Here is a 14,791-nt window from a genome sequence, read left to right as displayed (position 1 = left end):
TTATTCTGTCTCATAACCTATTTTGGTTTGATGGGTCCATGTTCTTGCAAAAATGCGGGACCGCTATGGGGACCAGGTTTGCTCCAAGCTATGCCAACACCTTCATGGCACATTGGGAAGAGACCAACATCTGGTCGGAAAACCCATACGGAGCAAACCTGGTCCTCTGGAGGAGATACATCGATGATGTGCTCATCATTTGGCAGGGGAGCGAGGAAAATCTTAAACTCTTCTTGACCTATATCAATGACAATGAGGTTAATCTGAGTTTCACATCAGAGATGAGTACAGAGAGCATCAACTTCCTTGACCTAACCATCTACATTGAGAGAAATATTCTCAAAACCAAGACCTATTTCAAGGAAGTTGATGCTAATAACTTCTTACTAAACAGCAGTTGCCATCATCAAAAATGGCTAAAGAATATTCCGTTTGGACAATTCAGACGAATCAGACGGAACTGCTCAGAAGTTGAGATATATAGAGAACAAGCAGGAGTTCTGGAAACCAGATTCGAAGAAAGGCAGTATAAACAGGATTTAATTGCAGAAGCACATATGAGAGCTCTGAATCTAAATAAAGAAGAACTGATGGTACCCAAGCAAAAAAGAGATACCACCAATAACATCTTTCCATTTATAACAAGATATAACAACGAGGCCCATAATATTAAAAAGATTTTAATGAAACATTGGCACGTGCTGTGCAAAGATACACTATTAAAAGACTATCTGTCAGAAACACCCCGTGTCATCTTTAGAAGGGCGGAGAACATTAAAAACAAACTAGTGCCCAGCGTATACAGGAAGGAAACTGAGATTAAAGACAATAATTGGTTACCTAAACCGATGTTTTTTTTTAAAATGTTTTGAATGCAAGGCCTGCAAGCATGCGATGACTGATAAAATAGAATTCAGCTCAAATGTTACAAACGAGGGGTTCAAGACCAAACAATTCATCACATGCAAAACCAAATACGTGGTATATATGCTCCAATGCCCATGTGGACTCCAGTATGTGGGCCGGACCATAAGAAGTCTTAGGACCCGCATACTGGAACACGTGGATAATATAAGAAGGGGAATGACCACCCATAGTGTGCCCCTTCATTTTATCCAGAAACATGGGGGGGACCCCTCAGGACTACTTTATAGGGGATTAGAAGTGGTCCCTGAGAATTGGAGGGGGGGTGATAGATTGAGACGTTTACGGCAGAGGGAGACGTTTTGGATATACCGTTTGAAATCCATGTCCCCCTCAGGCCTCAACGTCGACCTCGATATCGCCGCTTTCAATTGAATAAATTGAATTAAATTTTATTGGGCTACTGAGGCATCCATGAAACTATATAGAGTTATGAGGGAGGAACCTTTTACCCCTATCTAGAACCATAAGAAAATTGGATTAGATGTGGGTTTGATTGTATTTCCCCTCTCCCCTTCTTCTTTTACAGTTCGTTTACAGTTCCATTCATTTACAGTTCCATTATGTTACAGCTCCCTAGATTTTCATTGTCCATCGTCTGTCCCCCCTTTTAGTTTTTAGTTGTCAGTCTTGTTTTTAGTTTTTTAGTTCATATTTTTTAGATTTAGAATGATAATAATATTTTGTGCGATTATAAAAGTGATTAATTTTTAAAAATGGAACATATTGCGTATGATCCATTTATAATTGTTTTTAACTAATGCATAACCCTGACGGGGATGGGTAATTTACTTTTTATATTAAAGGATTTGGGCATTTTGATAGCCAAAATGTTTTAACTAATTTATATGTGTTTATAAATTTACATGGTAATAATTTTTTATCTAAATGTTGAGGTTCAGGGAGCAAGTACACTTTGAACCATTATCACCAGATAACCAATTCTGACAAACAACTAGATGGACCCCATTGGAGGTCTTAAAACCAAAATACCTGTGAATTTTAATTTTAGTAGGATTTGTATAAAATTGTTTAAATGTGTATGAAGTTTAAAAATAGATTTGGCAATACTCTGATAAAATTATCTCAATTAAATAATTAACAAGTATGTATTTTACTGTAGCCATCTATTAACCCCTGATGGTCAGGGATATTAATTTATGTATACAAGAACGTTTTAACTTAAACCAATTCTAAAAAGCAAGACAGTGCTATGACAGAACATGAAATATGTAATTAGGGCTTTATTAAACACAGCCCGCCCCAATTAGACTTTGATTACACAGGAGGTCTATAAAACTCAGAGACCCCCTCTACGTCAGAATATGAGCCTGAGGAAGCCGATGACTCGGCGAAACGCGTAGCTCTATAGTTCCTGCTGAATTTGGCCCAACGTGGCTCCCGTAGCCAGATCAACCAGGCAGCCATTGCCAGCAAGGAGAAAAAAGTTTTTTTCCTCCTGCATCACGGACGCGTGATTGGCGAAAACGGCTGCTGAAACTGTATCCTGGACTGCACGAGGAGGCCAGGGGTCCAACCATTATGTATGTATGTGAGCCTTGTTGTACCAATTTCTTTTAAAACTAATAAATGTGTTTTAAACCCCACTGACAACGTGCCTCACTTTCTCCACCCACTCCCCCCCCTACTATCACCACTGGGGAGAGTCCCCATCTGATGCCCAAGACTGAAGTTAGAATCTCACGTTGGTTGCAAACAAAGAAAAGTCCACACTGGGGGGAGATGCAGATGGGTTAATTTAACCCCAAAGTTACCAATTTCCTGCAAAGACTCACACACGGCCGTGTGAGTACAGATATATTTATATATTTATCTCTAAACCCTCTATACCACTATTACCTGTTGTTGGGAGTGACTGGAATTGCTTAAAGAAACCACACCATCGTGTTTACTTGCACATGGCCGTGTAAGTGTATTCACCAACCCCCAGCAATATTGTTGTAACCACAATAATTTTATTGTATTTTATTGTTTTTAATTCTTAAATGTTTTGCTAATCCCACGCTCCCCCATTGCTTGTATGTTTCTAGGTAAATTCAGTAAGTATATTAAAACACAAAGCACAGAAGTCCAACGTTTCGATCCCACAGCGGGATCTTCCTCAGGGGTGCACCCCCCTGAGGAAGATCCCCCTGTGGGATCGAAACGTTGGACTTCTGTGCTTTGTGTTTTAATACACTTACTGAATTTACCTGCCTGAGTGCTGTCTCCTTTTTGCCACTTTCTGGTAATGTATGTTTTTGTTACCTTTATGGGATATGCACCAGCCCATTCAGGATACTATATTGGAATGCCTGTGAAATCTTTTTCAACTGTGTGTGTGTGTGTGTGTGTGTGTGTGTGTGTGTGTGTGTGTGTGTGTGTGTGTGTGTGTGTGTGTGTGTGTGTGTGTGTGTGTGTTAACTTTAAATATACAGGTCTGACTACAAACAGCACAGAAACATATTGTGCAATATGTTAGTGAATTGAAAAGGCCTAAGTAATATAGCACCTTTCAGAAAAACACAATGGAATCATGTTTAAAACTCCGTACAAACTAACTTTGCATCTACATTTCTCTAAAGTACAATAAATTCGAACTTCAGAATTTCAATTCTTTGTTTGGTTTAGGTTAGTGGACTGAACCATACAAACAATCACCAATGAAGCTCAACAAACTGTACACAAATTATACTGGCTGGTGCTGAAAACTAATTTCAGTGCATACTGAATATGCCATAAATGCACATTGTATTAAAAATTGTTTTTTGGGGGTGGGGAGGAAATAAGCAGACTATACTATATGAACAACTACAATTTCTGATCATATTCAAATGGAACTGTACTGTATCCTACCTTACTGGCACTGAAACTGCTTTGGCTGCTAGCTGCAGAGGGATTTTACTCCTTAAATTTCATAAGGAATGTGCAACAATAAAGCACTTTCACATGTCTCAGACAGGTCTGCAACCCTGCTTTTCACCATTATTTCTTAGCATTCAATGCTTCCACTGCAGCTAGGGATTCTGGGTAATGACATGCAAATGAGCACACAGTGTCACCTTTTAGGGGTCAATGTTAAAATGGATAAGAAGCAAAAGGTATCACTGGGTGCCAATTTGCCTCATTTCCCAGAATCCCTTGCTGCAGCAGAAGCACTAGATAATGGTGAAAAGCAGGGTTGCGGACCTGTGTGAGACATGTGAATGTGCTCACAAATGATATTCTCATTTTAAGTATGCTATACTGGGAGGAGTTTTGTCACTTTTTTACCCACCATAACTTATGTAATATAAGGAATGTAACAATAGAAAGGAGGCTGATACTGCAGCATACAATCAAGATGTGCTTATCTTAATTCAACAAAATTGAGATGATAAAAGAATGGTGGATACCACACAGCTACATTCTAAGAACCTTGCAATGCCTTAACTGTTTAAGAAGAATTGCACTACATACCAAATGAAAGGCATTTTATGGCATGAAGGTTTGGACCCGTTCCACTTTTACAGCGTTTACAAAACTGAACTAAACTGTTTCCAGATTTGTTATATCAATGGGTGTGTGCATTAGTCTGGATAACAAAATGCACTGCTTCAGTAGTGTGTATGATTTGTGATCTTATTGCTTTACCTGACCCAGTAAAAGTGTCAAGCGATCCATCTCCAGTTGTTGTTGTATCACTGCTGTTCATGGGCTCTGTTTTGACTGCAAGAAGAGACACTACATAGAAGAATAAGTAGACATGAGATTTTGCGTCTAAATTTACAGTGGAGACCTCATGCCGTTTTCACTAGAGAAAGTCCAGTTTGAATGTGCATGCAGTGGAAAGAGTTTAGAAACCCAAGATGATTTAGCTCACAAAGTAGGCATGCTTATATCAACTATTTTTAACATGATTTGGAGTAGTAGGCAGTCTGTGCAACAATTAAACAAATGGGTGTTAATATTAGCAACAATAAACACGCTTCCAGGAAGTGCAGGCATCCATGAAAAATTTAGCAGCCCTTATTTCTTAGGTGCGTCTTTAAAATAATAAATATTAACACCCATGAATTTGTAATGGTTTTGGAATGAGTTTCTTTATAGTGTAATAACTACCATATTTCAAGAGATAACAAAACAGATATCTAGCAGGAAGCAGAGTAAGATTGCTTGTGAAACCACTCAAACTACAGTGTGCGCCATCACATGACATGCTTCAATAAATTACTTGTTCTGTTTCTCATCCCTACAGTATTTCATATCATTGATTTAGGAATGGCACAGCTTTCTGGAAAACAGTTGCTGACTTTTATCTTAACTTTGTATTGTTAAATTGTTGATAGAAACATGCTGAAATCCAGGAATGGAAGAATGGAAGAATATTGAATATCTAAATAATCGTTGAATGCCTTTACAATCACCTACTTTTTGCTACTGTGCTTTGCTATTACTGTTGTATATCTATGACATGGATATACTGTATGTCACATTGTAGTTTAATTACAAAGATTAATAGCTTTCATGTGCAAATCTCTTTCCACAAAGCAGAACATTTATTACGTATCACAGTATTGTTCAAAGGAAATTGCATTTTCTTTGTTGACAATAACCTATTCCTTTTTTTAGAGGAGTTTCAGGCCGAAGATCTAGAGGTGGGCAAATGTGTCAAAAATGTTTCTGTATTTTCGTGAAAATGTGGAAATTATGGAATATTTCAAATATTAAAAAAAAGTTGCAGATTATTCTCTATTTTTTTAAATATTTTTCCATTTTTTTCAAATTTGAAAATATTTTCACATTGTTGACCTTTTTTAGGAATATTAGAAATTTCTAATTTTCAATTTATTTTTATTTTCCATTGTTTAATATTCTCCAATTTTCCCATTTTTACATCGTTTTTTTTTTTTTTTTTTGTAATTTTACAAAAAATATTTTTGAATATTAAAAATGTCATATTTGGGGAAAAAAATAAAATAAAACAGTGGTGACTTTTTTACAATTCCTACAAATGAGTAAGTATTAAGAAATGTGAAAAAGCCATTTTGTGATCATTTCAATTAGCCAAAAATGTGCCCATCTACAACTAAATTAGGCTTACATGAAGTTCCTTATTGCGTGCTATTTTTTTTCCCAATTAAGTTAAGTAAGCTTGACTCATGAGCAGTGCCTGTTGCTATTGTGTGCTGAATGTGTCTTTCTCAATTTTAAGCTACAGTAATTTCCCTCTATACTGTATTATCTTAAGTGTGTCTATCAGTGATACCTACTGTAACTCTTTTTCTGTTGTTCATTTGTATGTATGTATGTCTTTATTTGTATAGCGCCATAAAATGTACATAGCGCTTCACAGTAGTAATACATGTGACATGATAAGTCACATTTGACTTGACTTCCTAGAAATGAAAGGTTTTATTATGCTACTGGGTAGAGCAATGCAATCTTAGCCATAAAGGATTTCTAATTTGTCAGGGGCGCCGTGCAATGCAATTAACTTGGCATTGCATCCTATTTTTCAGTGTAAGCACTATATATTGAAAATAGGGATCCTTAAGTTCCTTATCCAACTGGAATATTATAATCCTTAAAATTCCACCGTGAGAACACTGTAGCAAATGCCTAGATCTGGGTTCCAATATAATGACAACGTAGGAAGACAAGATCTGCTAGTTTTCTTTCACAAAACATACTGTATTAAAAGCGGATCTTCCACACTAATATGTTAACCAACATACGTCAGCCAATGCTCAAGGAAAATGTCTCAATATTCTATTCCTTTTGAATACTGAATATTTTGTCTAACCAACATATTCTCCAAGTTAATGGTTAGAAGCACGTGAGAAAAAGAGGATGAGTTTTTTAGGCCATACTGTACTTATATGCCAGTGTAGTCTCATGCATTTAGATATTGATTTGATAGAGGTAATATAATTGAATCCCTTAGTCCTAATCCACCTAGTACAGTACTAGCGAGAAGTGGGCCATTATAACCAAGTGGGAATGATCACCATAATCACTAAGAATTAACTACAGATATAGCCAACATTATTACTCCCGATGGGCATGTTGCAGCGGAAAATACACAACGTAACAGCAGGAGAAACCACTATTATTTTTTACCCGCGGGAGTTCGATAGCGGGTGCATTCATTGGCTACAGCTGTGTATATACAAAGATCAGATGTAGTAAATAACCTTATTAGCATTTTTTAGCTATAATTTTACTTACAGTATTCAATGTTGCTGAACTAGACATTTTCATAATTAGTAGTTAAATTGCATACTGCCTTACTGTATAGCGTAATACTTCAAAGTAATAACAAAAAAGGTAGTTATGTAAAGGAATTCAATAGAATCTGGGAATCAAGGTAATGGTGCAATTTTGTGGGGAAAACCGATGATCAGAGCAAACTGGATCTAGTGCTGTTAGCCATACATGTCTTACATTACTTTAATAACAAAACCACCGCCCCTCCCCCATCCCCCAAATGTTTGCAATTTGTACTTTCTCTATTCCCTATTTAATGTACTCAGAAGTCACTTCCCTGTATTTGGGAAGAGTTAAGCTCCATGCAAATAAATGGGACCAAATTCTTGTCCAGCACAGGAAAGCAGCTTCACTGTATATTAAATATGGGGTCTACAGACCAATGTAAAATAATTTTGTCATACTGTACAACAGACGTACAGAAAAGGAAGTTTGTGCGTCTCTGTGCGCCAATGTATGAAACCAATTTTAATGTGCTGTGCAGTGTGCACGTCAACTTCTTTTTCACAGAGAAACAAATGATGATGGAGTTGGGGTAAGAGGTGGAGTTTGGATGTTGTCTGTGGCGCACATATATGTGATGGAGAAAAAAGGGGAGGAATTCCCAGCACTCACTGACGAATGGAGATAAAGTAGATCAAGGAGATCAAATTGGTCTTTTTTCCTTTCCCATCTTACCTACCCCATCCCACTTTGTGGTTTCTCTTGTCCTCCCTCCTTATTCCTGTGTTATCTCTCTTTCCTCATTCACTGTGAGTTACCTTATTCCTTATTGATATTTTGTTTATGTGTGCAGTGTGATCCAAGTATAGCCATGGCTGGTCCAGGTATCTCTCTACCTTCCCTGTCACGTAATTTCTAGTAGGATACAGACAGTGACAGGCTATCCTATGGGGTTTTCCCCATCCTCATGCTAACTTCCTGAGTGACATGAGTGGTGGTGACACAGAAATCTGTGAATAGCCAATGGTGGTGCAGATACTGGGTCCTCCCTCCTTGAGCCTCAGGAAGGAAGTAGCTAAATTACAGATTGAAGTTCAGCCCCTTAGGGGTGAGACCTTCAGTCACAGTGAGAGAGAGTTCCAGACTATCCCTTCATGGGGTAGGAGCTTTCCTCGTCTCCTCTCGGCTGGGAGAGACATGCTCAGCCCCTCATGGGCTGAGACAATAAGCTAATCCAGAGAGGCCCCACCATTACCCGCAGGCCAGTACCATCCAGAAGCCAGGGATCTACCTTATCAACTGGAGCATACACTCTAACGACACCAGCAGTGGCTGCTATAATAAAGATCATCCTCATTTATACTTCTGGCTCCGCTGCGGTCTGTGTGGAGATAAGTATTGGGACTAAAGGACTGTCATAGCGGGGACCGCCTTCGGCACTGCTGAAGCCCCCTATGTCTGGAGGCGCTGCCATGAAGAAGTAAAGAACAGAATAATCCCCAGAGGTTTGTCCTGTCTTTCCCCCACAACATCGCGGGCATCTCATCTCTCCTGTACCATCACAGGTAATCAGCACTACATGTAGCGGAGCCTGGTCAAGATCTCCAAAGGGGGCGGGGGGGGGGACATGCGCTACACAAATTTTGTACTTTTTGCTTCATTTGATTTGTCCATTCATTAAATTTGTTTTGGCATATCCGCCATTTGATCTCTTTTATCCCCATTCGTCAGTGAGTGCTGGGGACTTCTCCACTTTTTTCCATTCATGCTTTGGAGGAAATAGTCCTCCCTATCTTTTGGTTCTGATTTTGAGTGCTGTCTATCCCTGTTCTAATTCAATGCATAAAGTAAATTATTTTTGGACACACTGTACTCTTTCAATCCATTTTGAAAACCCAAGTTCTTATGTACTAAGGCATTAGTGGGGAAGCCCTGAGGGAAAACAATTGCACTGTATGTAAGAACAAAATCTTATTCATTTTAATAGGTTTTTTTCTGTGATACATCTGGTGCAGTCAGGGCCGGCAACATGTGGGTGGTAGGTGGGACTGCTGGCATGGGGACAGGCCACCCATCCGTAGGCCCCAGGTAAGTTCACTTGGTGCCTTTGTGCTCTATGCTCCCTGCACCCAGACCCATAATAACTCACCCAAGGCCCATTACCTCCCTACTGTACATCCCCAGACCCATTACTTCTTTATATCCTCCCCCCCCCAGGCCCATTACCTCCTTATACTCGCACCCACTCCAACTTGCACTAGATGTAACATATAAACAAATACTATTGATTTCAATAGGATTTATTTCTTTGATACGATGGAGATATTTTTTTGTCCCACAGATGCACCACTTTTGCCTTCGTACATATGTTACAACATGCTGGGATGCTACCTCTCCTATACTGGCAAAAAGATTGTCTCCATTTCAAAGAAAGGGACTAAAATCTTCTCTGACACAGGGACCTTTCTCTGTCTATTCCGCCAAGTTCCCAGTTAACAGGACTATAATGCTAACCAGAAATAGGTGATGAAAGGAGCTACATCTATTTAAACTATTTATTTATGAAAAATAATGAGAGTTTAGTAAATATGGGGTAAATAACTCATTTACATAATACAGAATACTCATTTACACCTTGATCTAAAACAAATATAGCGCTCAGCCTTTATTGATAAAAAGCACTATTATCACTTTGGAAAAGGTTTGAATAAATATGGAAGCTGTTTTAATAACCAGGGGGTTATTCATTAAGTGCAATAGTGACCAACCCCCAAATCAACTGGAGTTTTCGTGCAGTATTACCGGATCTGCACTATCACACTTTGTGAATAATACCTTCAACCAACATACAGTATATGAATGCACAATTTGTTAGCAGAGTTAAGCAAAAAGGTGGATTTAGTAAGAGATTCACTCAAAAAGTGCATAAGTAGTAATACCACATTAACTGTGCAATCAGTGCGATCATCGCGATCAGTGCGTTAATTTCTTTGTGAGGCTACTTTCTGATATCCTGTGAAGCTGCTTTCCTGTCCTGAAAAATATTTGAGCCTTATTCATTTGAATAGATCTGATCTCTTCTGCAGCATCAGGAAGCAGCTTCACGGGACACTGAAAAGGGGCCTTATGAAAGAGGTGTAAAAGTACATAAGGGGGAGGACATTTTTCAGTGCTTTACTGCCGTGGCATGCATTCTTGTTTTAAAAGTAAAAATAATTATTAAATTAAATATAGTGGTATTTTTACCACAACAGTGATACATCTACCCTAAGATATGCACCAATTTAATCTTCAAATAATATCAATGATGCATGACAAAGACTAATACATTATTCAGTGTTCTAGTCTAGAATAATTTACCAGTAAAAAAAACCAGTGTACTATTACCTTTTCCTTCCCTTGTCACTGGTGTCCAATGCTACTGTCTATATTATACTACAGTAAGAAAATTAGAGTGCAACAGAGGTTTCTATACAATTAGTCATTATGGTGACCTAAGGAAATGTGGTGAGGGGGAAACATTGTACCCATAAGAAGCAGAAGAGGAGCACAGCTGGACATGACTAATAACTGCAGCTAGGAGGTGCTGCTAACTAATGGTCTCTGTAAAGAACACAATGTTTAACCACTACAATTGTACGAAGTAAGAAAAGTAAAGTAAGAAAAGCAAATTTCAGACAACAGGACTTGCACCTTATTAGTACAATAATATGATTGTGTAAAACAGTTTACTAACACCCGGGCACTAAATGCACAGGGTCATATCTCAGCATTTTTCAATAACAAAGGGTTTGAAAGTAGGAAAACACAAATATCCATGTACACAGCAAAAAAAACAAAAAAAAACACGGGGAAGCAGTAGCGAAGAAACACTTCAACCAGAGAGCCACTCAATCACACACATGCTGTATATTAGGATGTCTCATACTTGTTGCAGAAGAGGGGGTGCTGCAGCTCAGCAGCCAATCAGCAGTATTTAGAACAGTCATGTTCTCTCCTGAGAATGGGAATTGGTATAATAGTTTATTGTTTTGCTATCTGCTTTAATCACATGAACATTCCTCAATGAAAACCTTAGAGCAGGGGTCTCAAACTCAGTCCTCAAGGGCCACCAACAAGGCCAGCTTTTATGGATCTCTCTGCTTCAGCACAGGTGGCTCAATCAATTGCTCAGTCGAAGACTGAGTTTGACACCCCTTCCTTAGAGCAATGTGCATGCTGAACTAACCTCATTTGTACTAATTCACACCAGGGTGGTAAAAACATACATTTGTCTGAACTTGCCTATATATATTATATATATATATATATATATATATATATATATATATATATATATATATATATATATATATATATATATATATATATATATATATATATATATATATATATATATATACATGTAGAGGTATCAGTACCGTGTTAGCCGAGCTTCAATAATCAAAAAATAAATAGATGATACCATTCTGTGGCTAACGAAATGCTTTTATTTGTGCGAGCTTTCGAGATACACTGATCTCGATACACTCTTTCTTCACTTGCTTTCAGTAACCTTTTGACACCTCTAGCCATAAAACACATCCACACTGGGGGAAGGAACAGCACAGATAACATTCCAAGAGACACTGTTTTTAAGTATACCCTTTGCTTCATTCATTGTAACATCGCCGGAAGAAGAGATCAGTGTATCTCGAAAGCTCGCACAAATAAAAGCATTTCGTTAGCCACAGAACGGTATCATCTATTTATTTTTTGATTTTATATATATATATATATATATATATATATATATTTATTTTTTTTCCTGACAATACACAAAAATGGGAAAAAGAAGATTAGTTTATTATCACTGTTTAGACTTTATAAATAACCCTGCTGTATGCAACTTTTGACACAATTTTGTCTGGGAGATTTGCTGCCGTGTAGTAAAATAAAGCTAGTTCTGCAAACAGGACTTTATCTACTTTGCTGATTAAAATCAGGTTAACTAGCCTGCATTGCTAAAAAAAAACAAAAAACATTACATCGTTTAACCAAAAAGAGGGGGTTATGTATCAAGGCCAATTTGGAGCAAAACTGATGCACATTGCATTATTTTTATCTGCGTCTTGTGTCAACTATCCCTATGTTAGGAAGGAGTTACATGACACATCGGCGTGGATACATCAAGCTGCAGTAACCTAAAAATGCGGTATTAACATCCCAAAAAGTGCCCTATTTTTTTCCTGCAATACATCAACGTTGCATCGTCAAAAATAAAAATTTTTTTAATCGGATCCGTTAAAAATACAAATAAATACATTACAGTACATATTAACCCCTTAGTAGCCCACGGTCACAACTAGTCATGGTTTCAATGACTACTGTAGCTGACCAAAAAGGGCTACCAAGGGATTAGTATCAACATTAAACTACACTACCTACCCCCCTTGCCCACCGTAGTGGCAAGTAAAACATTGCCATGGAAAGCTTTACTAACAGCTGAGGTAATGAAGGGGTAAACCCCTCCCACCAGTACACTGAAGGCCTAACCACACTACAAGGGGTAACTGCCCCCATCACCCACCCCCCAAGAAAACCTATCCCCCAGCCAGACTATTGCCCTGTGTCCCTATTAGCCAAATGTGGCTAATAGTGGTTTTGAGCATTAACCATAAAAAATACACATATAAACAAACAGAGCATAAAAAAATAATTTAAATCATAAAACCATTGATTGTTAATGTGGCTGCCTAGGCCCTTTCAATGGCAATCAATGGTAAGTAAGCTAGAATATCTTTTTTTTTTTTATAAATGTACAGTATTCAAATACATAACTTACTCCCCTTCAATACCGTAGTGTTTTACTAACTGCTATTGTAATGAAAGGTTCAAACCCCCCGTCCCTTCCCACTGGGAGTTCTAACCACCCACCCCGGGGCAACTACCTCCAATCAGGCATCCCTCCTACCCGAAACAAGTGTACCCCCCACAGTAATGGGCAATAGTCCTTCTAGATGAATGTGGGTAATTGGACTTTTGTCCATTGAAAAGTATAACAAAATTCACAAAATAAAAAAACATTACATTAAATAATAAAAATTAAGCCAATAAATGCATTGATTGTTACTGTGGCTTCCTAGACCCTATATGGTGGCCTAGATAGTGACATTGGCAATCAATGTACACCCTAAATAAATAAAATAATTACTTACCCCTGCCGGAATGAAGGCCATCCTCTTCATACTCAAGGCACTCGTAGGTTCAACCAATAATGGGCCACTGCCCAACTATAAAAATAAAACCAATAAACAATCCCAGCACGATGGCCAAGAAAAAAAACAAACATGCAAAATAATACCTGCCTGATGACACAAAAATAAACAAAAAGTGACAATCAGATCAAATAGATTCAGGCTTGATAGCCTTTTTCCAATAAAAAATAATCCTGGGTAAAGGTTGATGGATCCTCAACTTGACCTGAAGCAATGAATCCTCCATTGATTGAATCCTCCATTGATTCAGTCTGGTAAGTAGTTATTTTTTCTTCTTTTGTTGATTTCTTCTTTTTTTTCATCTTTCTTGTCTTCTTTCTTCGTCCAGATGTTGACTCATCGTCTTCTTCCTGTCAAATGTGACGTGCCAGGCCTTATACAGTATAAGGTCTGTGATATCACATTAGACAATCACACGGTACATCCACCAATCCTATTGGTGGATGTACCATGTGATCATCCATCAAATTTGGTTGAGAATTACCTCTCAACCAAAACTAAGATAATAACCCTGATTGGGTGATGTACCATGTAATTCCTTCCTTCCTTTAGTGCTGTAAGGTTACATGAAATGGAGGGAATCACATGGTACACCTCAACCAATCATGCACCATGTGAATCCTTCCCTTTAAGGTGAACTCAGAGAACAAAAAAATGGAAGGAATCACATGGTACATCAACCAATCAGGTTGTTTGATGTATCTTGTGATTACCTCATTTCATGGATGATCACATGTTACATCCACATATAGGATCAGTGGATGTATCATGTGACTGTCTAATGTGTCGTTACAGGTCTTATATAAGGCCTGGCACGTCTCATTTGACAGGAAGAAGACGACGAGTCTACATCTGGAAGAAGAAAGAAGGCAAGAAAGATGAAAATGAAAAGAAAAAAGAAATCAACAAAAAAAGAAAAAACAAAAAATAACTACTCAATGGGAGACTGCTCTTCAATAAACCTTAGAATCCATTGCTTCGGGTCAAGTTGAAGATACATCAACCTTTACCCAGTTTGTCTTTGGATTGAAAGAAGGCTATCGGGCCTGGATCTATTTGACCTGATTGTCACTTTCTGTTTATGTTTGTGCCATCGAGTAGGGATTATTTTGCATGTTTTTTTCTTATTTTATTTTTATTGGCCTTTGGACTGGGATTGTTTATTGGTTTTATTTTTATGGTTGGGCATTGACCCTTAATTGGATTAATCTGCGGGTATCCCTCAGGATGAGGAGGATGACCTACATCATGGCAGGGGTAAGTAATACTTTTATTTACTTTGGGTGAACATTGATTGCCAATGTGGCTATTTAGAAGGGCCTACAATATGTTATTATTTATTGTGATATGTTTTTTATATAATGTATTTTTTTATGCTTTTCAATGGGGAATAGTCATATTACCAACATTTGGCTAAT

General features: G+C 37.9%; 1 protein-coding gene across 11 annotated transcripts in view; it reads right to left on the bottom strand.

Moving 5' to 3' along the window:
• Window positions 1-14,791, bottom strand: part of EYA4 (EYA transcriptional coactivator and phosphatase 4) — a 301,887-nt gene that overhangs the window by 86,349 nt on the left and 200,747 nt on the right. For 7 of the 11 annotated variants that reach the window (XM_075597355.1, XM_075597352.1, XM_075597354.1 and 4 more), the window contains 2 exons: window positions 11,045-11,113; window positions 4,558-4,647 (listed from right to left, as the gene is read on the bottom strand). The exons of 2 other annotated variants lie outside the window; for them this stretch is intronic. In XM_075597355.1, the coding sequence (XP_075453470.1) occupies window positions 4,558-4,647; window positions 11,045-11,113 (159 nt within the window). The remainder of the gene's footprint in view (window positions 1-4,557; window positions 4,648-11,044; window positions 11,114-14,791) is intronic. 2 more of the 11 variants (XM_075597353.1, XM_075597359.1) reach the window with 2 other exon arrangements.

The sequence above is a fragment of the Ascaphus truei genome, chromosome 4 (assembly GCF_040206685.1).
Source record: "Ascaphus truei isolate aAscTru1 chromosome 4, aAscTru1.hap1, whole genome shotgun sequence".
In the NCBI taxonomy this organism is placed as follows: Eukaryota; Metazoa; Chordata; class Amphibia; order Anura; family Ascaphidae; genus Ascaphus; species Ascaphus truei.
Note: the sequence above shows the minus strand (reverse complement) of the source record. Positions and strands in the feature narration are given on the sequence as shown.